General features: G+C 43.5%; 1 protein-coding gene across 6 annotated transcripts in view; it reads left to right on the plus strand.

The window, feature by feature from the left end:
• LOC137431582 (lethal(2) giant larvae protein homolog 1) overlaps positions 1-26,990 on the plus strand; it is a 198,180-nt gene that overhangs the window by 96,611 nt on the left and 74,579 nt on the right. For all 6 annotated transcript variants that reach the window (XR_010985311.2, XR_010985312.2, XM_068123071.2 and 3 more), the window contains 5 exons: positions 9,144-9,259; positions 9,957-10,109; positions 12,443-12,605; positions 19,697-19,820; positions 21,260-21,311. Coding sequence is in view for 4 of the 6 variants with exons in the window: in XM_068123071.2 (XP_067979172.2) it covers positions 9,144-9,259; positions 9,957-10,109; positions 12,443-12,605; positions 19,697-19,820; positions 21,260-21,311 (608 nt within the window). In the remaining 2 variants the exon portion in view is untranslated. The remainder of the gene's footprint in view (positions 1-9,143; positions 9,260-9,956; positions 10,110-12,442; positions 12,606-19,696; positions 19,821-21,259; positions 21,312-26,990) is intronic.

The raw sequence follows: 26,990 nt of genomic DNA on the forward strand, positions 1-26,990 counted from the left end.
GCAAATTGGACTCTCAGAATTTTTTTTTTTTTTTTTTTGAAAAACAGAGTCGAGGCTCGTGAAAGAGCTAACATTTATCAAAGAAACAAATCAAACAAACAAGCAAACAAAGTATATAACAAGTACAGATACATTCAAAGTACACCGCCCCCATGCCAAATAATTAAAGATCCTACAGCGCGGCAATACCGCAGTGCAGCTCATAGAGGCTGCATTGGGAAGGAGAGGTGTACGCTAATTCATTGATTAATTGTATAATTAAAATCAATAAAAGATTATCACAAAATATTTTCTGAATCAATTGGCTAATGGCATAACTAAACCACTAGTGCTTCATCCAAAGATGAATTTTTTAGAAATTTAATTAAATAAGTCATTAATAAAAAAATAAATAATTAATTGATTAATCAATAAATAAATTAATCAATTAATCAATAAATAATAAATCGATTAAATGATTAATCAATAAATCAACAATATCCTTGATAGCCACATCACTTGGTCACTGTCATGTCCAAATATTAGCTTCCCAGCTCAAAAGGTGCCTGAGATATTGGCCAAATGAGAAAGAAAATAAATAAATGATTAATAATGATAATAAATAAATAATCATTAAAAAATTAAATTATTAATCAATTCGGTCACAGAACACATAAACCACCACCATTTCATCAGAATCTGCAACTGTTTTTTTAAATATTATTATTAATTAATCGAATAATTAAATAATTAATCGATTAATTGATTAATTTATTAATCAATAAATCAAAAATATCCTTGATAGCCACATCACTTGGTCACTCATGTCCAAATATTAGCTTCTGAGCTCAAAAGGTGCCTGAGATATTGGCCAAATGAGAAAGAAATTAAATAAATGATTAATAATGAAAATAAATAAATAATAATCATTAAAAAATTAAATTATTAATCAATTCGGTCAGAGAACACAAAAACCACCACCATTTCATCAGAATATGTAACTTAAAAATTTTTTAAAAAATTGTCATTAGTCGAATAATTAAATAATTAATCGATTAATTGATTAATTAATAAATCAAAAATAGCCGTTGCAGCCAAATCACCTGGTCATTGGCATGTCCAAATATCAGCTTCCTAACTCAAAAGGTGCCTGAGTTAATGTTCAGAAGAGAAAGGAAATTTGATTAATTAAATAAGGACTTAATTAATCGCTAATAATTAAATAACTCCTCAATTAATTGATTATTCAAAAAACAAAAAATAGCGTTTTTGACAAAGGACTTGCTCACTACTGTGCCGAAATTTCAGCTTCCTCGCTCAAAGGATGGCTGAGATATCGCCCGGACAAACAAGCAAGAAAACAAGAAAACAAACAAGAAAACAAGTACACATACATTCAAAGTACACCGCCCCATGCCAAATAATTAAATATGCTGCAGCGCGGCATTGCCGGGGCGCCTCTGGCGCCCGGCAATACCGCAGTGCAGCTCATTGAGGCTGCATTGGGAGGGAGAGGTGTACACTAATTGATTGATTAATTGTATAATTAAAATCAATAAAAGATTATCACAAAATATTTTCATAATCAATTGGCTAATCGCATAACTAAACCACTAGTGCTTCATCTGAAGATGTATCTTTTAGAAATTTAATTAAATAAGTCATTTATAAAAATTTAATAATTAATTGATTACTCAATAAATAATTAATCGATTAATCAATAAATAATTAATAGATGAAATGATTCATCAATAAATCAAAAATATCCTTGATAGCCACATCACTTGGTCACTCATGTCCAAATATTAGCTTCCCAGCTCAAAAGGTTACATGAGCCTCGACTTTGTATACAAAAAAAAAAAAGAAAAAAAAAAGGTGCCTGAGATATTGGCCAAATGAGAAAGAAAATAAATAAATGATTAATAATGAAAATAAATAAATAATAATCATAAAAAAATTAAATTATTAATCAATTTGGTCAGAGAACACAAACTACCACTATTTCATCAGAATCTGTAACTTAAAAAAAAAAAAAATTTTGGTCATTAATCGAATAATTAAATAATTAATCGATTAATTGATTAATTAATAAATCAAAAATATCCTTTGCAGCCAAATCACCTGGTCATTGGCATGTCCAAATATCAGCTTCCTAACTCAAAAGGTGCCTGAGTTAATGGTCAGAAGAGAAAGGAAATTTGATTAATTAAATAAGTACTTAATTAATCGCTAATAATTAAATAACTCCTCAATTTATTGATTAATCCAAAAATATATATACCGTTTTTGACAAAGGACTTGCTCACTATTGTGCCGAAATTTCAGCTTCCTAGCTCAAAGGATGGCTGAGATATCGTCCGGACAAACAAACAAGAAAGAAAACAAGAAAGCAAGAAAACAAACAAACAAACAAACAAACAACCAGAGTGAAAACTGAGTACTCTCTTTCAGCGTGCGTCACTGCCGAGCCCCCTTCGGTGCCCAGCAATGACGATTTGCAATGCCTGGAGATGGCATAGGAAAGGAGCGGTGTACAACAAGAAAACAAACAAACAAACAAACAAACAAACAACCAGAGTGAAAACTGAGTACTCTCTTTCAGCGTGCGTCACTGCTGAGCCCCCTTCGGTGCCCGGCAATGACGATTTGCAATGCCTGGAGATGGCATAGGAAAGGGGCGGTGTACAACAAACAAACAACCAGAGTGAAAACTGAGTACTCTCTTTCAGCGTGCGTCACTGCCGAGCCCCCTTCGGTGCCCGGCAATGACGATTTGCAATGCCTGGAGATGGCATAGGAAAGGGGCGGTGTACAACAAACAACGAGAGTGAAAACTGAGTACTCCCTTTCAGCGTGCATCACTGCCGAGCCCCCTTCGGTGCCCGGCAATGACGATTTGCAATGCCTGGAGATGGCATAGGAAAGGAGCGGTGTACAACAAGAAAACAAACAAACAAACAAACAACCAGAGTGAAAACTGAGTACTCTCTTTCAGCGTGCGTCACTGCCGAGCCCCCTTCGGTGCCCGGCAATGACGATTTGCAATGCCTGGAGATGGCATAGGAAAGGAGCGGTGTACAACAAACAAACAACCAGAGTGAAAACTGAGTACTCTCTTTCAGCGTGCGTCACTGCCGAGCCCCCTTCGGTGCCCGGCAATGACGATTTGCAATGCCTGGAGATGGCATAGGAAAGGGGCGGTGTACAACAAACAACGAGAGTGAAAACTGAGTACTCCCTTTCAGCGTGCATCACTGCCGAGCCCCCTTCGGTGCCCAGCAATGACGATTTGCAATGCCTGGAGATGGCATCGGCAAGGTGCGGTGTACAACAAGTACAGATACATTCAAAGTACACCACCCCCATGCCAAATAATTAAATATCCTACAGCGCGGCATTGCCGGGGCGCCTCTGGCGCCCGGCAATACCGCAGTGCACCTCGTAGAGGCTACATTGGGAGGGAGAGGTGTACGCTAATTGATTGATTAATTCTATAATTAAAATCAATAAAAGATTATCACAAAATATTTTCTTAATCAATTGGCTGAAAGCATAACTAAACCACAAGTGCTTCATCCGAAGATGTATCTTTTAGGAATTTAATTAAATAAGTCATTAATAAAAAATTAAAGAATTAATTGATTAATCAATAATTAATCAATTAATCAATAAATAATTAATCGATTAAATGATTAATCAATAAACAAAAATATCCTTGATAGTCACATCACTTGGTCACTCATGTCCAAATATTAGCTTCCGAGCTCAAAAGGTGCCTGAGATATTGGCCAAATGAGAAAGAAAATAAATAAATGCTTAATAATGAAAATAAATAAATAATAATCATAAAAAAATTAAATTATTAATCAATTCGGTCAGAGAACACATGAACCACCACCATTTCATCAGATTCTGTAAGTAAAAAAAAATAAAAATTTTTTTTTGTCATTCATCGAATAATTAAATAATTAATCGATTAATTGATTAATTAATAAATCAAAAATAGCCTTTGCAGCCAAATCACCTGGCCATTGGCATGTCCAAATATCAGCTTCCTAACTCAAAAGGTGCCTGAGTTAATGGTCAGAAGAGAAAGGAAATTTGATTAATTAAATAAGTACTTAATTAATCGCTAATAATTAAATAACTCCTCATTAATCAAATCCTAGCTCAAAGGATGGCTGAGATATTGTCCGGACAAGAAAGCAAGAAAACAAACAACAAACAACGAGAGTGAAAACTGAGTACTCACTTTCAGCGTGCGTCACTGCCGAGCCCCATTCGGTGCCCAGCAATGACGATTTGCAATGCCTGGAGATGGCATAGGAAAGGTGCGGTGTACAACAAACAAACAACCAGAGTGAAAACTGAGTACTCTCTTTCAGCGTGCGTCACTGCCGAGCCCCCTTCGGTGCCCGGCAATGACGATTTGCAATGCCTGGAGATGGCATAGGAAAGGGGCGGTGTACAACAAACAACGAGAGTGAAAACTGAGTACTCCCTTTCAGCGTGCATCACTGCCGAGCCCCCTTCGGTGCCCGGCAATGACGATTTGCAATGCCTGGAGATGGCATAGGAAAGGAGCGGTGTACAACAAGAAAACAAACAAACAAACAAACAACCAGAGTGAAAACTGAGTACTCACTTTCAGCGTGCGTCACTGCCGAGCCCCATTCGGTGCCCAGCAATGACGATTTGCAATGCCTGGAGATGGCATAGGAAAGGTGCGGTGTACAACCAACAAACAAACAAACAGAGTGAAAACTGAGTACTCCCTTTCAGCGTGCGTCACTGCCGAGCCCCATTCGGTGCCCAACAATGACGATTTGCAATGCCTGGAGATGGCATAGGAAAGGTGCGGTGTACAAAAAGGGGAGCGGTCAACAAGATGGGGAGAGAAGGGGAGGAAGCACACAAACACAACATTTGAGAGCAGGGACATCGGGAGATGTGTGGGAGGGAGAGGGCCTGGGGGGAGGCAGGATAGGTATAAAACGCAAGGACACCAAGGACTTCCAGGAAAGAAGACAAAAGTCACCTCAAAAAGTGGATTTGGGGTGAAATTAGCGGGGGTAGAAAAGATCAAGGTTTTGGATTGGGGAAGATAAGAGATGGTGGTGAACAGCCGTTTTAAAGACCTGGAGGGAGGAGTGGGATTGAAGAGAGTGAGGGAGTTTGTTCCAGAGGCAGGAGAAAAGAGGAATGAAGGAGTGAAGGTGAGCAGAGAGTCTTGATTTTGGCAGTTGAACCATAAGAGGGTTGCAGGCAGATCTTGTGCGACCTGTAGGAATATTTGGGGGACAGAGCCCAGAGAGAGCTGGGGGAGCAAGGCCGGAGAGGAGTCGGTATAAGACGGAAAGACCACCAACCTGCCTGCGGGGTGAGTAAGTGAAAGGCCCTCGGAGATGGCGTCATCGTGGGAGATTCCAATGATTCTGAACGCTTTGGTTTCAACAGCATGAAGACGAGCTAGGTGTGAGGCAGGAGCACCAGCCCCGAAGGGAGAGCAGTATTCCATTGAGCTGCGGATGAAAGCCTTGTATGTGGTGAGGAGCTCAGGTGTGCCAAGGAAGGACTTCGCACGACGGAGGATGCCCAGTCGGCGACTGGCTTTGGAGGCCAGCTTGGAAATGTGGTTTTCCCAGGAAAGATCATGGCAGATAGTGAGACCCAAAAGCTTGAGTGACAGAACTTCTTGGAGAGGATTATTCAGAAAGTAGATGGGAGGGTTGTCCAGTCGGTCTTTTCAGAGAGGCATCGTAAGAGTGTGAGATTTGTCAGGATTGAAAGACGTGTTCCACTTGTTTGCCCAGTCTGTGATTTTGTCCAGGTCTATAGAGAGTGAGGAGGCTGCAGACTGCCGATCTGAGGGATGAGGAATGGAGCGGCAGAGAGTGGAGTCATCAGCAAAGAGATAGAGAGGATTTTCAAGAGAGTCAGAGAGATCATTGATGAAGACCAGAAAAAGCACAGGTCCCAGAACACTGCCTTGGGGAAATCCAGCCTGAACAGGAAGAGGAGATGAGAGAAACCCATTCAGGGCCACACGTTGACTACGACGAGAGAGGAAGTCCGCCAGCCATGCGTGGAGATTTCCATGGATACCAAAGGAGGAGAGTTTGGTGAGCAGAGCGGGGTGCCAGACCGTATCGAAGGCACGTGATATGTCGAGGGAGACAGCTCTAATTTCCTGTTTGGCATTGAGGACCTCCATCCATTGTTGAGACAGCAGAAGCAGCATGTCCAGAGTAGAGTGACCTGGTCTGAAACCAAATTGATGATCAGAGATAAAGCCATTGGAGAAGAGGAAAGATTTCATATCCGAAGCAATGATGGATTCCATGACTTTGCTGATAATTGGGAGAAGGCTGATTGGTCTGTAGTTGCTAGGATCTGTTTTTGCACCTTTTTTGTGCAAAGCGGTGATGTTGGCTGATTTCCAAGCAGATGGCAGTTGACCTTGAGCAAAAGAGAGGGTGAAGAGAACAGAGAGAGGGAGTGAAAGAGCAGAAGAACAGGATTTTAGGACCCGTGGGCTGATGCCGTCAGGTCCAGTTGCAGAATCAGAGTCGAGGGTTGACAGAAACTTTTCCACCTTGTCAGGAGGAAAGGACATGGAGTCCAGGAGCAGCTGGGTACGACTGGGTATGGTGGGTACAGAGAGGGATGGGTTTGGGACACAAGATTTGGAGGCAAACACAGAGTTGAGGCATTCTCCTTTTTCACGTGCGGAGTCAGCTGTGTGGCCGTTTGAGGTAAGGGAGGGGATGGAGGGGGAACAATCACCAGAAACAGATTTGACCAGACGCCACCAGGATTTGGAAGAGGGAGACAGATAAGAGAGTTCGGTCTTGAGAACGGATAGATATTGTTTTCTGGCTCTCCTGAGGGTGGACACACACTTGTTTCGGGCTTTGTGAAAGGAAATGAGATTTCCTTCCGTTGGATTTGCTTTCCAGGAGACGAAGGCAAGTTGTTTCTGGGCAACAGCCTCACCACAAGATTCCGTGTACCATGGACGGGAGGAAGGGTATGACAACTGAAGACGAGATGGGATAAATCTGTGCACGAGAGAGAGCAATTTACTTTGGAAGAATTCCCAGGATGAGTTGATGTCAGAGGTGGTAGAGATGGGAGACCAGTCCAGATGATTGATGGCTGCTTGAAGACCGTGCCAGTTGGCCTGAGTGAAATGCCAGACTCGTCGACGCTGAGAATGGTCAGAGAGATGTCCACTTCAACAAGCACATGATCAGATGAGCCGATTGGAGCAGAAGAAGAGCAGCAGACATTTTCAGGGTAGTTAGTCATAACCAAGTCCAGAAGAGAAGATGCTCCGTTGACTGAGATCCGGGTCGGGAAATTGACAGATTGTGTCAGTCCCAGTGAGTCGCAGAAGTCCTTTGCTGAGGAGCCATGGCTGGTGAGAGAGGTACCCACACCCAGCCAACTGGCATGGTGACGATTGAAATCACCACATATGAGGAAGAGAGAGTTGGGACGAGTCGACAGAAGTTGGTCCATATTATCGGACAGCGAGATGTAGATGGAGTCATCACTGTTTGGTGGACGGTACAACACACATATGAACAAGAGGTGGGAGCGAAGGGGAAGCCGTAGCCAGAGGTATTCCTGGGGGTGAGGTGGAGAGTGTGCAGTGCAGGGCGAGTGAGGAAGAGAGTTTTTGATAAAGATAGCAACCCCACCTCCAGGACGAGGCTCAGGTCTATCATACCGGAGGAGGGAGTAACCCAGGAGAGATACTAAGGAATCAGAGACATCATGAAGGAGGAAAGTTTCTGTTAAGCAGATCACGTCTGGTTTGACAGAAGCAACCTGTATGGAGAGATCAGTTGAGTTTGAACGAAAGCCCCGGATGTTTGAGGTCCATACCGTTAATGAAGAGGAAGGGGGAGCATCGGATACAGAACAGGGGGGAGGAGGGGGAGGGTAAGATGTGGAAGAGGTGGAAGAGGTAGGGAGAGCTGTTGAAGGTGTGTCAGAGATTTCAGAATAGCTCGGAGAAAGGGAAGGATGGGGTGGACAAGAGGTTTGATGGTGATTGGGTGAGGCACAATGAGGTGTTATTTGAGGAGGGGGAAGAGCGAGGCAGACGGTTGGGGGAGATGGAGGTGAGAGTTGGAAGGGGGAAGAAGCGGGGAGGACGCTTTGAGGAGGAGGGGTGAGAGGGGAGTCTCGGAGGGGAGGGGTGAGATTGGATTTTAGAAAGTGTACGATTAATGGGAAAAGAACATTTTTTGCAAAATGAGTTTCTTGTGATCTTCGAGTCAAAAATACGTTTAAGGACGCTGGAGGGAGGATGGAGTGCAGGAGAGTTTAGGGAATGTCGAAAAGAGGCACTGAAAGAGATGGAATTTTTTTTTGGGATGAATAGATTTCGTGAGCAAGTCGAAAGCAGCCTTTTAAAGAAGAAGAAGAAAAAGGTGTTATAATAAACGACGGAATACTGAACTTGAGGGGAAAGTGTAAACATTTTAAGGTTAATAACAGTGAAAACTATCTGGGGAAATGGGGGAGAAACACGTGGTTGAAGAACGAACGAACGAATAAACGAATGAGAACAAAGAATAAGAACAGAGAAAGAAATGTTTTTTTTGTTTTTTTGTTGTTTTTTTTAGTTGATTTTAAACAAGGAAGTAGGCTATGGGGTGAAAAGACTGGGAAAAGCAGAGAACGAAAGTTATTGGAGCACAAACGACGGACCGCTGAGAGGAAAACAAAGCCTCAAGGTTGGACACTGTACAAGGCCTCAAAAGACACGACACGAATTAACACGATTTTCTATACAGGTATGAAAGATTTGCACCGAAAATCTTCCTCGGGACACACGATACGTACAACACCATAAAATAAATACAGTTATAACGAAAATACAAATGGGAACAATTACTTAACTTCGATTTCGATGGAGAGCGTAGACAGCTGCGAATAAACGAAACCTCGCCAGCAAGACCGGAAGCGGAAGCGTATATCGGAATACGTGAAATATCAGTGGATGAGAGGAGTCTGGTTCGTACCATTACTTGTTCGTACAATTAGCTAGCATTATCATTGTAGAATTGCATTTTATTTTGTGAATGATTATCAGGAAAACTTTAGGATTCATTTTTTAATTGATAAGAAAAATGGGACTTCTCATTTAGGGCCGTATTGTGGCATTGCTGGACAACAGTTTAATCAGCCTATGGGAGGTGCTGGACAAGGGTGGCCAATCTGAGCTTAGCCATAAGCAAGACTTCACTATTCCATGCCAGCCAGGGTGAGTTTGCCATTCTTTCTCAAATCCTGCCATGGCCTTTCTTTTTTTTGCTTTTGTTTATCATTATTATTTTATTATAACAATAATTATTATTATTGTCATTTTCATCCCATCGACCTGCTTTCTTGTTGAAGAATGCTTTTCTACTTTTGCAAGATCAGTATTCAATAAGTAATTACATCAAAGCTCTCAGGCTGTTTCATTGCAGTCAGTAGTAGATCAAAGGAAATATTGTATGCAAACACATATGTGACCTAAATTAACAGGACATGAAGTTGTGTTTTACAACGGTGTAAGTTAAATATTGGGTTATACCCCATGTAGAGGCGTTCTCATCTTGGCAATTATACATTAATAGCAAATTGCCTTTAAATTATTCAGCTCATAGTCCAATATTGCTTAAGTGTTGCAGATATCCCAGTACAGAGAAAAGGCTTTTATGCACTTATTGTTCAACTCTTCCAGACTTGTAGTTATTGATAATCATACTTTGCATCATTCTATCTTGTGAGAGAGTGGAAATAGTGTTGGCAGAGAGTTGCCTTTGCGTTTGAGAACTGCTGTGTAATGGTTCTGCCAGGGATGTGTTTTGAGGTCTACATCAAATTGACTCTTTGCTGTGCTGATACACATTGCAAGAATGTATACTTGTGTGTACTATATTTTCTAAAGGGTGCTTTATTTGAATGCACCCTAGTGCCCTTCCCAGCGTAACCCGACCGACGGCATTGTGCGTATCTGCTGCGGGTGACAAACTTTACATCGGCTCGGAGGCTGGGTCAGTGCATGTGTTACAGCTGTCGTCTTCTCAATTTGATGATGTGCTGTCTCAAGAGGGAGCTCTTCAGAGGTATCATCTTTCTTCCCTGCATATAATTTGTTCACAAAATGTATTTAAGAAACCTGTAATGTTCAGTTTATTTTTGTTCAATTTGTAGGCCTGGGTAAATAACATCTGCTGATATTCTATTTTAAGATTTGTTTGATGTGTTATTATTTCTCTCTTCACTGGTAACCTGCAGTTTAGTGTTTTGCATGGGGGAGGATGTAGAGAACGAGGCTGTGGTGTGTTGGGGGGGGGGGGGGGGGGAGGGGGCATTGTTAATTTTTAAATTGTATTGTATATTCATCGACTCGGTCAAAATGTTGAATTTGTACATTTACACTAAAGAAGACCATTTTATTGGTGTGTATGCTATTGTCTTATTTCAAATTGGTACTTATTTTGCTGCAAACGTCTTCTATTACTGAATTGTTGAAGGTTACTGTTTTGGGTGGGGAGTGATAGCTGGGGCACAAATATTTCACTCCCACAACCCTTGGACCAAATGTACACATGGGGTGTGGCCTAGGACCAAAGATCAAATTATAGTCCTTGGTAGACTTGAAACAGTGTGGGGAAATTAAACCCACACTAATCTTAACATTTTTGCTAATCTTAAAGTTTACGCAATACTCATGAATAACTTGTTAAAACACAAGTTATGAAGGCACATACCACAAGGGAGTCCCAATGAGATGAACCAGGACACATACTAAAGCAATTCGAAAACCACACCAAAGCCATGACGAAGGGATCGTCGGGATAGCTGGAAGTACAAAAACCAATAAATAAACTTTCAGGCCGAGATAGATAAAATTAAAAGAGGAAGGAAGATGCCATCTCTCCTCTCCATGGCTGGCGTAGCCGCAGTGTTAGAGGATGGAGCCCAATGGTGTGTGGCTGTCAGTGCACCGCATAGCATAGCTGGCATAAATCAAAGAATATGGCTCTCTCAATCTTCCTGCTCACCTGGTCTTGTCCATATTTTTCTTCAGCTGGAACTGCCCATGCCACAGACAAGCTCCAATTGGCCATTGAGCAACTGAAATCATTTGACAATTGAATAACTGTTCACCCCCCCCCCCCCCCCCTCCGGTTTTGAAAATGCTGGTTTTTGAGGTGGTTGACTTTTCACCTCGAAAGCATTTTCTCAGACGATCATTATCGTAAGTACGGTTACCATTTGGATTGTGAGGCGAATGCGATTTCAAATTTTGGGTCGTGGACAAAAAGGTTTGGGAACCACTGATCTAGATACACTTGATGGAAGGAATAGGGTTTTTAGGATAACAAAGCAGATGATCATGGATAAGCAGGATGGTGTTGAGTGTTTGAAAAGAGAGGATGGAAAACTTGTCGTTTGCAAAGAGGAAATCAAAAGTGGAAAATGATCTGAAGTTGCTGAATGAAGAAAATGAGTGGGATGGAATTGAAGAAAATGGAGAGAGGATGGAATGATTAAATCCAGCAAAATAGAAGGTAACAGAAAAGGAGATAACAAATGAGGAAATTAGAATTGCAATTCAGAAGATGAAGAACGGTAAATCACCTGGTCCAACTGGAATTGAGATTATATAAGAATGAAGTGAATTAGGAGTAAAATGGATAATTAACTTTTGCAGAATGATATCATGGAATTGTGGACAGATCTTTGAAGATTATGGAAGCTTTTACCTATCTTCATACAAGGTGAAGGGAGATCCATTACTGTACTACCCTCACCTTATGGCTAGTGGTTAAGTTGATGGAACAAGCCTTGACAATATTTCAAAAGTTGATTGAGGTGAGATTAAGGAAGGTCATTTAAGTATGGATGGGAACCAGTTTGGATTTATGAAAGGACGATCTACAACTGATACAATCTTCATTGTTATCTGGATCCAAGATAAAAACAATTTGGCAAAAAAGAGGAAATTGTATCATTTATTTGTAAATCCTAAACAAGCATATGATAGAATTCCAAGAAAAGTTGTTGCGTGTGCACTTAGGAGGTGGGGAATGACAGAAGTGCTTGTAATGTATCAAAGTCTGAACAGCAGTGAGAACAAAATAAGGATTACAGAACCTTTTGATGTGAGGGTTGGTGTACATTAGGAATCTGAATCAAGTCCACTGTTGTTTATTCTCGTGTTGGAGGAACTCACAAAATAAATTGTTCAGCCTGGCAGACGTTTGCACCCTTACCGAATGCCATTCTAGTTAAATGTTTAATGATCTCCGCAAACATTTAAGCATCTGTAATACTTAAATTCCACAAATACTCAACCATTTTTCTTTGAAAACAATGTATACACTTTGCTCTCCACAAGCAATATTTTTGACGGTGTTTGCTACTCGCTGCACTGCAATTATTTTCTCAGCTTACCTGAGGAGTACCGGGTAGGAAAGGCTCTTGGAGCTGTGGAGGCCATTCGAGAAGATCCACGCGCGAGTACCAGCATTCTTGTGGGATACACTCGTGGACTGCTGTTGCTGTGGGATTTGAATCGTAGAAGCTTGCAACGTTGTCTTCCGGGAACACAGGTTGGCAGGTTCATCACATATCTCAGATTCGCTTTTGTTTTTATCATTACCAGTATGTTATTATTCTATCAAGTTGTCTTTGTCTGCTCTATTTCTAGTGCACTCTGCTAAAATGACAGTTGTTGCATTGGAGTTGTCTGCACATTGCATTTCCTTAACAGCATGTATTGTTCCTTAATCCAACAAAGCAAAAAAATGCAACCAACAAAGACAACATTTTATTGTATTTTTAGCATGTAAGAAAACTGATAATTGTCAATAGTAACTAGACATATACCACATTACTTTTCTACAAAGTATCCAGAACGATCCACACATTTATACCAGCGCTGATAGAGCTTAAACATCCCACTGCGGGAGAAGTCCCCTCCAACACTTCGTAACCAGCCATACACGGCTATCTGGACTGCCTCGTTGTTTTCATAGTGCTGGCCTCTCATGTGATATTTCAAGTGCCCGAACAGATGGTAATTCGAGGGGGCCAAGTCCGGACTGTACTGGGATAGAAGAGAGGGGTTGTGGGGGAGCACTTCCCAGCATATTCTTTGAGATTTCCTCCAATGTCAGATGTGCAGTATGAAGTCGAGTGTTGTCATGTTGAAAGTGACAGCTTTTTTCATCAGGCGCTTTTCCTAAAGTGCACATTTCAGTTTACTCAGCATCTGTACGTAGTGAGCCACCTTGATGGTTTTTTTTTTTTTTTTTTTTTTTTTTGTATACAAAATCGAGGCTCGTGAAAGAGCGAAAATTAATCACACAGAAAGACAAACAGACACATAAAACAAATAACATCGGGAGCGGTAGACAAGATGGGGAGAGAGGGGGAAGGACACAAACACAACATTTGAGAGCAGGGACCGAGAGACATGGAGACATCGAGAGATCTGTGGGAGGGAGAGGGCTTTGGGGGGGAGGCATGTGAAGGGGGGAGGCATGTGAAGGGGGGGAGGCATGTGAAGGGGGGGGGGGGGTGGGAGAGGTATAAACATATGGACACTGCCAGGATTTCCAGGAAATAAGTTGGAATTTCAAACAAGGTGGATCTGGGGTGAATTAGTGGGGGTAGAAAAGATCAAGGTTATGGATGGGGGAAGATAAGAGATGGTGGTGAACAGCTGTTTTAAAGACCTGGAGGGAGGAGAGGGATTGAAGGGAGTGTGGGAGTTTGTTCCACAGGCGGGAGAAAAGAGGAATGAAAGAGTGAAGGTGAGCAGAGAGCCGAGATTTCGGCAGTTTAACCATTAGAGGGTTGCTGGCAGATCTTGTGCGACCTGTAGGAATATTTGGGGGACAGAGCACGGAGAGAGCTGGGGGAGCAAGGCCGGAGAGGAGTCGGTAGAAGACAGAAAGACCACCTACCTGCCTGCGGTGAGTGAGTGAAAGGCCCTCAGAGATAGCTTCATCGCGGGAGATTCCAATGATTTTGAAAGCTTTGGATTCAACAGCGTGAAGCCGAGCCAGGTGTGAGGCAGGAGCACCAGCCCATAGGGGAGAACAGTATTCCATTGAGCTGTGGATGAAAGCCTTGTATGTGGTGAGGAGCTCAGGTGTGCCGAGGAAGGACTTCGCACGACGGAGGATGCCCAGTCGGCAACTGGCTTTGGAGGCCAGCTTGGAAATGTGGTTTTCCCAAGAAAGATCATGGCAGATAGTGAGACCCAAAAGCTTGAGTGACAGAACTTCTTGGAGAGGATTGTTGAGAAAGTAGATGGGAGGGTTGTCCAGTCGATCTTTTCGGAGAGAGATAGTAAGAGAGTGAGATTTGGCAGGATTGAAAGACATGTTCCACTTGTTTGACCAGTCTGTGATTTTGTCCAGGTCTTCAGAGAGTGAGGAGGCTGCAGACTGCCTATCTGAGGGAAGAGGAATGGAGCGGCAGAGAGTGGAGTCATCAGCAAAGAGATAGAGAGGATTTTCCAGAGAGTCAGAGAGATCATTGATAAAGACCAGAAAAAGCACAGGGCCCAGCACACTTCCTTGGGGAACTCCAGCCTGAACAGGAAGGGGAGATGAGAGAAATCCATTCAGGGCCACACGTTGACTACGACCAGAGAGGAAGTCCGCAAGCCATGCATGGAGATTTCCATGGATACCATAGGAGGAGAGTTTGGTGAGCAGAGCTGGGTGCCAGACCGTATCAAAGGCCCTTGATATGTCAAGGGAGACAGCTCTGATTTCCTGTTTGGCATTCAGGACCTCCATCCATTGTTGAGACAGCAGAAGCAGCATGTCCAGAGTAGAGTGACCTGGTCTGAAACCAAATTGATGATCAGCGATCAAGCCATTGGAGAAGAGGAAAGATTTCATATCCGAAGCAATGATGGATTCCATGACTTTGCTGATAATTGGGAGCAGGCTGATTGGTCTGTAGTTGCAAGGATCTGTTTTTGCACCTTTTTTGTGTAAAGCGGTAATGTTAGCTGATTTCCAGGATGCTGGCAGATGACCTTGAGCAAAAGATAGGGTGAAAAGAACAGAGAGAGGGTGAGATAGAGCGGCAGAGCAGGATTTTAGGACCCGTGGGCTGATGCCGTCTGGTCCAGTTGCAGAATCAGAGTCGAGGTTTGACAAAAACTCCTCCACCTTGTCAGGAGAGAAGGACACAGAGTCCAGGAGCATTTGGGTTCGACTGGGAAAGGTGGGAACAGAGAGAGATGGGTTTGGGACTAAGGATTTCGAGGCGAACACAGAGTTGAGGCATTCGGCTTTGTCAGGTGCGATGTCAACTGTGTGGCCATTTGAGGTAAGGGAGGGGATGGAGGGGGAACAAACACCAGAAACGGATTTGACCAGACGCCACCAGGATTTGGAGGAAGGAGACAGGTTTGAGAGTTCATTCTTGAGTGAGGAGAGATAGTGCTTCCTGGCACTCCTGAGGGTAGACACACACTTGTTCCGAGCTTGGTGGAAGGAACTGAGATTTCCTTCAGTTGGATTAGCCTTCCAAGAGGCAAAGGCAAGTTGTTTCAGGGCAACTGCCTCACCACAAGATTCAGTGTACCATGGACGGGAGGAAGGGTAAGACAATTGAAGGCGAGATGGGATAAATCTGTGCATGAGAGAGATCAGTTTGCTTTGGAAGAATTCCCAGGAAGAATTGATGTCAGAGGCAGTGGAGATGGGAGACCAATCCAGACGATTGATGGCTGCTTGAAGACCGTCCCAGTCGGCCTGAGTGAAATGCCAGACTCGTCGACGCTGAGGAGGCTCTCTGAGAATGGCCAGAGAGATGTCCACTTTGACAAGCACATGATCAGAAGAACCGATTGGAGCAGAAGAAGAGCAGCAGACATTAGCAGGGAAGTTTGTCATAACCAAGTCTAGAAGAGAAGATACTCCATTGGCTGAGATCCGGGTCGGGAAATTGACAGATTGTGTCAATCCCAGTGAGTCACAGAAGTCCTTTGCTGAGGTGCCATGACTAGTGAGAGAGGAACCCACACCCAACCAGGTGGCATGATGACAGTTGAAGTCACCACATATGAGGAAGAGAGAGTTGGGATGAGTGGATAGAAGTTGGTCCATGTTGTCAGACATTGAAATGTAGATGGAGTCATCACTGTTTGGGGGACGGTACAGAACACATATGAACAAAAGGTGGGAGCGGAGAGGAAGCCGTAACCAGAGGTACTCCTGCGGGTGAGGAGGAAAGAGAGCAGTGCAAGGAGAGTGAGGAAGAGAGTTTTTGACAAAGATAGCCACCCCACCACCAGGCCGAGGCTCAGGTCTATCATACCGGAGGAGGGAGTAACCAGGAAGAGTTATTAAGGAATCAGAGACATCTTGAAGGAGGAAAGTCTCTGTTAAGCAGATCAAGTCTGGATTGTCAGAAGCAACCTGTATGGAGAGATCAGTCAGGTTTGAGCGAAGGCCCCGGATGTTTGAGGTCCATACCGTTAATGAAGAGAGAGGGGGAGCATCGGGTACAGGACAGGGGAGGGGAGGAGTAGGGTAAGATGAAGGATGAGAGGGGGAGGTAGGGAGAGCAGTTGATAGTGTTTCAGATGTTGCAGAAGAGTTCCAAGAAAGGGAAGGATGAGGAGGATGAAAGGTTTGCTGGTGAAGGGATGCGGCACAGTGAGGGGTTGTTTGAGGGGGGGCAGAGGAAAGTAGAAGGTTTGGGGGGGTGGAGGTATGAGATAGAAGGGAGACGAAGTGGGGAGGAGGCAGCTTGGAGGAGGAGGGGGGAGGAGAGAGAATTGGAGAGGAATGGTATGGGGGGAGAATTGAATGGGAGGGATTGGGGGGGAGTTTTGAAGGGGAGGAGTGAGGGGGGAGTTTAGGAGGGGAGGGGCAAGGGGGGAGTTTTGGAGGGAAGGGGAAAGGGGGGAGATCAGGAGTGGAGGGGCAAGGGGGGAGTTTAAGAGTGGAGGGGCAAGGGGGAAGTTTCGGAGTGTAGGTGCAAGGGGGGGGATTTGGATGGGAGGGGCAAGAGGGGAGTTTAGAAAGTGGATGATTAATGAAAGACGAACATTGATAACAAATTGGGTTTGTTGTGATTTTCAAGTTAGCAATCCGGTTCAGGATGATGGAGGAGGGATGGAATGAATGTGAATTTAGACCATGTAGTGAGGGAGACGTATAAGATATTGAATTTCTTTTTTTTGAAGTGGAATGAGTTGGAGAGGAAATTGAGAAAAGCCTTTTAAATAGGAAGAAAAACAGCGTGTTGTAATATACCACTGAATAAAAAACAGAAGGGGAAAGGTTAAACATATTTAAAAATATTTAAACAGAACTATGAACAATCTTATATGCACAAAAATACCAACGGGGGGGGGAGCCGAGAGGGACCACCACGAGTCACGTGAACAGGGCAAACGGTGGATGGCAAGGAGATAATGGGGGTGGGGCGAACAGCACACCTGGACAGAAAATACAGGATGAGACAACAGTACACGTGGAGAAAATAAAATAAATGTTTTTGGTTTTTTTTGTTTTTTTTTTTGGGGGGGGGGGGGGGGGTGGGGAATTAGAACGTTAGACAGTATTATGTTCGGGGTAGAAGGGAAAAAACCAAGAGCCAAGCAAAACACACTTAAGTTAACAAAACACCGACGGGGGTACAACTACAAGGCCACACACAAGGGCAGAAAACGATTAATTAATTACGAGTTACAGGAAATTCAAACCAAAACTAACTATAATCAAACAATATCACATGGACGATAAAATAACGAATTGAAATTTGACAATCTATCTGGGGAAATGGGGGAGAAACACGTGGTCGAAGAACGAACGAACGAATAAGAATGAATAAACGAATGAGCACAGAGAAGGTAGTCTTTTTTTTTTTGTTTTTTTTGAGTTGAGATTTACGTAAGGAAGTAGGCTTTGGGGTGGAAAGACTGCGAAAACAGAGAACGAAAGTTACTGGATCACAAACGACAGGCGCTGAGAGAAAAACAAAGCCTCAAGGTTGTACAGTGTACACTGTACAAGACCTCGAGACGACACGAATTAACGCGATTTTCAATACAGGTATGAAAGATTTGCACCGAAAATCTTTGACGGGACAATAAACGTACATACACCATAAAAGAAATACAGTTATAACGAAAATACAAATTGGAACAATGACTTAACTTCGATTTCGATGGAGAGCGTGGAGACCTGCGAAAAAACGAACCGTCGCCAGCAAGACCGGAAACGGAAGTCAAAACTGGTTTCTGTTTTTGGTGGTTTAAACCAAAACTGGTTTAAAACTGGTTTCTCCTTTTGGCAGGAAATTAACCAGTATGCTTTCCTCGGCATCCCAGAAGACAGTTCCCATAACTTTGTTGGTTGAGGGTACTCTTTTGGCTTTCTTATTTTTTGGAGATATGGAGTCATGCCATTCCTTGCTTTGCTGCTTGGTTTTTGGGTCAAAATGGTGGAACCAGCTTTCATCACCAGTCATGATATGCAACAGGAAGATATCACCCTAAGCAGCATGTCGTTGAAGCACCTGTGATGACACATCCATGCACGTGTATTTTTGTTTCTCTGTAAACAAATGTCTGTAATGTCTGTAATCTGTAATGTCTGTAATGTCTGTAATCTCTGTAAATCCCTGGTGTTGGGCTAGCGGCTAGGGTGCCGGCTTAGGATCCTAGGATCCTGGGTTCGAATCTCGGTCGATCGCCAAATTAATGCCAGGGGGGTTGACTCAGCCTGTCATCCTTCCAAGGTCGGCTAATTGAGTACCAGTTCACTGGTAATTCCCTGTTTGTCGTTGAAGGCGGCAAAAAGGGTTGGCGTCAGGAAAGGCATCCGGCCGTAAAACATTGCTTCAAAAAGGGGACCAAAAAAACAACAACTACCACGGTCCCCGAAAAGGCCAACCCCCGCTTTGCGGGGAAAAATGGCCTCTAAACGGTGGTTTTGTAAACAAATGGGGAGCCCAACAGGAACAAACTTGCCGATATCCCAATGTCGCTCACATCTCCTGTACGGCATGGTGTCCAATGCCAATTTGTGCTGCGTTCTCCCTAACCATCCTCGCTGAGAGCATCAACTTTCTGCTTGTTGCCTTCAGTCAGGGTGCTTCTTGGCCAACCACAGTGTGGCTGATCAGTAGGTGTGTCTTTCCATCTTTGAAGTGTTTGACCCACCTTCTAACACTGTTGGTGCCCTCGGTACACCTGACTCAACTGGCCATAGATATCTACAGCTGAGCTGTTCTCTTTCATGAGGAATTCAATCACTGCACGTTGGCGAAACGACATATCATTGATGGCCATTTTGTCACATTGCATTGTGGTAACACCAGTGATGTGCATGCACAAAATCTGTGTTTATATTGGAGTGCATAGAAATATGTTGCTAATAACTTGTGTTCTACTATATTCAGCACAAATAATGTGGAATCCATGGATGCTCATGATTTTTTGATACGGCTCTTGCACATAAAGAAATGTAAATTATGCTGAACAAATTTGAAAGTTTATATCATTTATTTATTATATTTATACTACGTGGATTAATATCTATCAGAGGCGTGTTTTGTATTCCAGTTTGATGTTCAGTTTGTTGATGTTTCTTGGAGTTTTGATGCAATTTATATCATTTAAATGCTTTAATTTCCCTTTCCTGGGTCCGTGGTTGAGCAGCAATTGGAGAGTGTGCACTGGTCTCCCAGTGGGCAGCAAGTAACATGCTCATATAGTGATGGCAGCTACCAGGTGTGGAGTTTGGATGATTCTGAGGAGCAGAGGGTTCCATCTCTGCTTTATGGTGAGATCTGACACTTTACCTTCAGACGATTAAAATTGCTGTCTTCCTCCTTCGCGAATCAAACAAGCCAAGTTATTATGAGGATGTAATTGATTGGTTAATTTTCACAGTGGCTGGTCGGATAAGCCAGATGTGTGGATACTCACATCTGAGCTGTCTAGCCTCGGATGGACGTTTAAACTGGGTGTCAACCTGCCATTATTAGTTTGTGAATGTTAAAGATCACATGGTGTATGTGAAGAGTAGGTGAGCCATCGCTGGCACCCTGGGGAAATTACAAATTCCTGCCCTGACTGACTGCTAGGAAGGCAATGGCAAATCACCCAGCATAACTCATGCTAAGAAACTGCTTTGGCTGCACCATCCCTCTGTAAAGAGTATGGTACATATCGTCTCGTCTCAATCGCCACAGGTTTATATGTTCTTTGGGGCTTTGTTTGTACCTACTGATACTGATGGAAGTATTGGTTCACGAGTTATCAAGTGACGACTATATTCGGTGTGTGTGTGTGTGTGTGTGTGTGTGTGTGTGTGTGTGTGTGTGTGTGTGTGTGTGTGTGTGTGTGTGTGTGTGTGTGTGTGTGTGTGTGTGTGTGTGTGTGTGTGTGTGTGTGTGTGTGTGTGTGTGTGTGTGTGTGTGTGTGTGTAGCATAACTACCCGATGATATCATTCGATCTTGATGAAACTTGGGTGGGAGGTTGATATCATGATCTAGTTATGTCCTGCCGAGAGTGGGCATATTGCGCCCATTGTGGGCAGAGCCACGCCCGAAAAAGATGTATTTTTAGCGGGTAATCGAGTTCAAGGTACATCTTCTCCGAAGGGTTTGGTGGAATCTGACAGGGGTTTCGATATTTGGTTAGGCCAATGTCATGTGTCTAGCCCCACGGAGCTCCATTTTTCATTTTTCTTTTTGTTTTCATTTTTTTTTTTTCATTTCATTTTTCACAGAATTTTTGGTATTGTGTAGCTAACTAACCTCATAACTGATTATACATTATTTTCTATCTCATTTCAAGGTCAGTAACCTTCGTTTTGACATTTCCAGGCCTGGCCTGTCCGGGCCTGTTTCGGTTATAGTCTGTCCTTTGTCATTGAATACCACTCACTCGTGAACCATCGTCGTCTCCTGACTTGTTTTCATTATTATGGATATAATACTCGGAAATTCAACAGGAAACTGTGAAATAAAGGAGCAAATTTGTTGATTGTATGGATGATAAACATGAGCAGAAAAAAATAAAATAAATAAAAGAAGCCAATCAGTGTAGATGAAGAATCAAGTTCAACTTGCTATAGCTCCCTACTACACTATTGTTTTTATTGAACTTGTTTTTGTTTTTTATTCTGAACCATTCATTTGATGTGTTGACCCATGTTTGTAAACGTTCATTTCGCCAGTCATATAAAAATGTGTTCATTGTGCTTTCTGTTGTAGGGCCATACCCTTGTAAAGCTATCACGAAGATCCAACGGTTCATCACAAGTGGGTATGTATTTTGATGGAATATACAGGTCGTGGATCAAAATGGAAACACCAATGTAAAGTCACTTAATAGGGTGTTGGGCCACCATGTAGCCAGTACGGCCTGTATGTGCCTTGGCATAGAGTCCAATCTGCAGGAGGGATGTATCACCATTCTTCCACGAGAAAGTCGATCAGTTTACACCTGTTTGATGCAGGTGGAAAACGCTGTCTCATGTGTAGTTCCAGATATCACATCAATGCTCCATTGGGTTCAGACCTGGTGACTGAGAAGGCCATGACATATGGATAACATCAGTGTCATACTCATCAAACCACTGGGTGACCACACGTGATCTGTGTATGGGGCATTGGGCAGTCTCCTCTTGCAGCCATGCCAGCCATAATGATAGGAAACCAGGCCTGTGCAGCATTTTTATACATGACCCTAAGCATGCCGGGATGTAATTTGCTTAATTACTACAAGGGCCACATCTGTGTAAAAGCTGTTGCTTGGTGTCCCTCGTTTACCCAGGTGTTTCCATTTTTTTGTCCACTACCTGCATATGTGCAAGAGGGCATCAACATATTGCATACATAAAGGGGGAAGAGGGAGGAAAGGATGAAATAATTGTAGAAGAAGGAAAGTTGTAATTCCACTATTGTTTTGCAAATCAAATATATAGATTATGCTTGATGATGTCCAGTGATAAATGTCCAACTTGAATGAATGCTTGAAAATTTTTATCAATGTCACCATTTTTATACACAAAATCTAGGTTTATGGAAAACCAAGGCGACAGGGGAAAAGGCAATATTGTATACTGCCAGTAAGGCATTGGAACCACAGTTAGACGAGCAAGCGAATGAATGGACATAGAGTAGGAGAGGGCTACACAGTGACCTGCAAGTAAGAGGTTGGGTTATTTAGGTTTAACGGTGGGAGAATGATTGTGGGTGGGTATGACATTATATGGTGGTGGACTTCTTCATTTGCAGTCCTGAAAGGAAGAAGGTGAATGAACGAACTTCCAAAGGCAGTTGTACAAACAGGAGAAAAGTGTGGAGCTGGATGGAGAGCCTACATTCTAAGAGTTTGACCAGGAACAGGTTACTGGAAGCATGTTTGTGTTCTGGAAAAGCTGAGGTTGGTAGGTGTGCTGCGAGAGTAGAGGTGGCTTGATTGGAGGACGTTTGCTTGAAAAGAATGAAGCCATCAGACCTATCTGCGATGAGAGGAACATGCATTGGGCTTCGGGCTCATTGTGAGAGATGCCAATAATGTTAAGACCTTTAGATGCCACCAATTTCAGGAGAGACAGATGTGATTCTGGGGCCCCAGCCCATAGGGGAGAGCAGTACTACATTTAGCTGAAGGCATTTTGTCTGCTGTGCATAGTTACGATATTTTGAGGAATTATTTGGAATATTGAAGCATGCCAACTCTGCGGCTGGCTTTGGAGGGTAGCTATGCTGTTTAGCCTGCCTGGAGAAGTATTGGCTTATGGTGAGACCTAGAAAGTCAAGGGACTGAATCTGCTGTCGTGGCTGACCGTGGACTTAGGTGGGTTCATTTGACTATTCTTCTGGAGTGACAGGATGAGATAGAGATAGAGATATTTCATGATTGTAGATCATGTTCAATGATCAGGCAAGCATATAATATTTTCCAGATCAGCCGAGAGCGACATTGCTGCTGTCTATCTCTCAGTGGGATGGGGTTACTGTGAGACACAGTGTGACATCATCTGCAAAAAGGAAGAGGGAATTTTCCAAAGCATTGGAGAGGTCACTTATGTCGATGAGGAAGAAAACTGGGTGCGCACACGTACCCTACATTAGGGCATTCCCGGCTCCAATGGGACCACAGTTGGCCAAAAAAGGGAATGAATGGACAGACTGAGGAGAGACAATGGATTTTTGGAATCTTGTCTGTCCGTCTTACGAGTAAATGCCTCTACTGAAAGTGGAGGAAGTCAGAAAGCATTTTCAGAAAGCATAAAGTCAGAAAGATATTAAGAAGCAGAAAGATATTAAGAAGCAGAAAGCAAAGCAGAAAGTCAGAAAGATATTAAGGCTCCTTGTATGCGGCAGACATGAAGCTTGGCAAGCAAAGCTGGATACCATCCTTTGTTGAATTGCCGATATATCCAGGAAGACTCTTCTGACGTTGTTTGAAATTTAGGGCCTCCAACTATTGCTGAGAGAGGAGTAACAGCATGTCCAGCATTGTGACTAGGATGAAATAAAAACTGGTGGTCAGGGAGAAGGACTTGGAAAAGAGGAATGACCTGATATCAGCAGCAATGATGGAAATGCTATGCAGAACAAATTTGGTTGATAAATTTTCTAATTGCAGCCTACTAGGTGTTTTGCATGTTTCAGATTGCATTGACCTTTGACCAAATTTGACCAAATTTTCCTTACTTGTACTATACGTACGTACAACAACAACAACAACAACAGGCATTTTAAGGCCATTTTCCCTGCAAGCGCGGGGGTTAGCCTTGCAGTCCCCATGACAATCTTCTCCATTTTGCCCTATTTTCTGCATCTCCCCTTGTTAACCCCCTTGCCCGCATTTCTTCTTCGACCATCTTTAGCCAAGTCTTTCTCGGTCTTCCCTGTCCTCTACTTCCTTCTACATTCATTTCCATCACTCTTCTCAACCAGTCACTTTCATCCTTCCTCAACACATGACCAAACCATCTCAAAATGTTTCTCTTCACAGCATCCATCACAGGCTCTATTCCCATAATCTTTCGCAATTCATCATTTGTCTTCCTCTCTCTCAACGATACTCCACACATCCACCAAACAATTTGCATTTCCACCCTTTCCAGCCTTCCTTGCTGCTCTACGTTCATTACCCATGTCTCGCTCCCATAAATCATAACACTTCTCACACATGCAGCATACACCTTTCCCTTCAGCTTCAACGACACTTCCCTCCTCGTCAGCACGCCACTCAGTTCCCGAAACTTCTTCCATGCACATCTCACTCTAGCAACCGTTGCCGAGTCTGATCGACCTTCTCCATTCAGCATGTCTCTGAGGTAGCAAAATATTTTCACACCTTCCAGCTTCACGCCATCTCCAAGATCCAACTCAACATTTCCTCCATCTGCAGCTCCCTCTGTGCATACCTCACACTTGAATGTAGCTGCCACACTGGTTAATGACCCTCTCAAACCACTATATTTTTGATGAACCCACTCAGCGCACATTGTACATTGAATGGAATTCACTCTGACACCCTTCCTGCACACAGCACACGGCCACTTCCCAGTTCTTTCCACCTCACCACATGCTTTACCACTTGCCATCACCTTCGTTTTTCCGATATTCACCTTCAGACCTTTTGTCTCTGAACATTCCTTCCACTTGTTCATCTTCTCCTTCAGTCCATCCATACTTTCTGCAATCAACACCAGATCATCTGCATACAACAACTCCCACGGTAAACCCTCCTTTACGTTCCGAGCCAGCACCTCCATCACAGCCACAAATAGTAGTGGACTTAGTACCGACCCCTGATGCACTCCCACCTTCACCTCAAACTCACCACTGTTCCCGTCCTTCGTCCTTACAGCTGTGCGCACTCTTTTGTACATTGCCATCACTACTCTGATCTCTGATCAACCATTCCTCAAATCCTAACTTCCTCAATGCCCATGTCACTACTTCACGTGGAACCCTATCGAATGCTTTCTCCAGACCAACAAACCCAAGAAACAACTTCTTCCTCTTCTCCATGTACTTCTCCTGCAACTGCCTCACAATAAAAAGCGCGTCTGTCGTTCCTCTTCCTGGCATAATTCCAAACTGCATTTCGTCAATCTTCACTTTCTTCCTTATCCTCCTCTCCAACACCCTTTCCAATACCTTAATTCCATGCTCCAATAACTTTATCGCTCGATACGAGCCACAGTCCAGAGGGTCACCTTTCCCCTTGTATAGAGGGACGAGGGTACTCGGTTCCCAATCCACTGGAATGCGGCCTTCTTTCACCACCAGATTGCAGATCTCTGTCATTCTCTTCACACCCCAATTTCCCGCTGCCTTCAACATATCTCCCACAACTCCCGTCGGCCCTCCCGCTTTTCTACTCTTCATTGCTTTTATCGCTTCCTCAACTTCCTTCTCGGTTATCTTCTCTGCTGGTCCTAAAACTGGGTTACTCTCCATGTTGCCATCGCATTCATTCTTTGCATTCAACAGTATTTCCATATATCTCTTACATCTTCCTTTAATTCCATCTGGGTCCACAACGATTTGTCCCACTTCATCCTTCAAGCAACTTACCCCCTTCACATCACACCTCTCTTTCGCTATCTGCTTTGCAATCCTGAATACCGCTCTCTGACCCTCTTCCGAATCCAAGCGTTCTCCGAACATTTTCCTGCATGCCTCCTGCGCCTTTGCTGCCTCTTTCTTTGTAGCCTTCTTGGCTGCCTTATAACTTTCATGCTCTGCCTTTTCTGCCCCCATACCCTTCGCCTTCTGCCATTACTTGAATTTCTTCCTCTTCTCGTCAATCTTCTTTCCAACTTCATCATCCCACCACCATGTTTCCGAGTGCCTTGGTGGTCCTTTTGTCCATCCACATACCTCACCAACGGCTCCCAACAGACTATCTTTCATTGACATCCAACCACTTTCAAGCTCAACCACATCATCTTCTACCATACTCAGCCTCTCTTTTAATGCCTCCCTCACTGTCACCTCTTTCCTGGTTAGGGTGCCGGCTTGGAAGCCTGGTGTTGGCTTAGCGGTTAGGATGCCGGCTTGGGATCCTGGGATCCTGAGTTCGAATCCCGGTCTATCGCTAAATTAACACCAGGGGGGTTGACTCAGCCTGTCATCCTTCCGAGGTCGGCAAATTGAGTACCAGCTTGCTGGGATGAATGATCCCGGTGTGTACCCCGGTTTAGAATAGGTACACCGTATCCCGGCGCATCGTAAGAGGCGACTAAGGGTTGGCGTCAGGAAGGGCATCCGGCCATAAAAACATTGCCTCAAACAGGGAACCATGATTGTCATGGGGCCCGCAAGGCTAACCCCCGCTGTAGCGGGGAAAATGGCCTTAAAACGATCATTCATTCATTCATTCATTCATTCATTCACTGTCACCTCTTTCAACCTCCACACCTTCATTCTTGGTTGGTACTTCACCCGCCAAGCTCTCCTCGCACCTTTCACCCTTATGTCGCAGACAACCAAATGGTGCTGTTAAACAGCCTCCTCCCCCAGGATCAACTTTGTGTCCCGGAGGTGCCCCCTATCTCGCCTACACACCAGCAGGTAGTCATCGGTTGTAGTCGACCCACCTGACGTGTATGTAACAAGCTTATTATCCTCTTTCTGGAATTGAGTATTACAAATCAACAAATCAGCTCCAGCAAATCAAATCAACTGTACGTACGTACAAATAAACCATTTGATGTCTTGAAAAATTACTGAGGTATGGTAATAATAAATTCACAAAAGGCTTATTTGATTATAATGGGGTGAAATTGTCATAATGGAAACTGTTAACATGTCAAAAGGCTAAATTTTTCGTTCTAAAGGCAAAAGTGATCATGAAGAGGATCAATATACAATCATATTATGCACTGGATTGGCTCGGCTGTCTGAGGAAGCATACTTTAATGTGCTTGGAGCTGAATGTACAGGAGTAAATATTTGCTCAAGACTACAGGTG

Source organism: Myxine glutinosa, chromosome 1 (assembly GCF_964187855.1).
Source record: "Myxine glutinosa chromosome 1, kmMyxGlut1.1, whole genome shotgun sequence".
Taxonomy (NCBI): Eukaryota; Metazoa; Chordata; class Myxini; order Myxiniformes; family Myxinidae; genus Myxine; species Myxine glutinosa.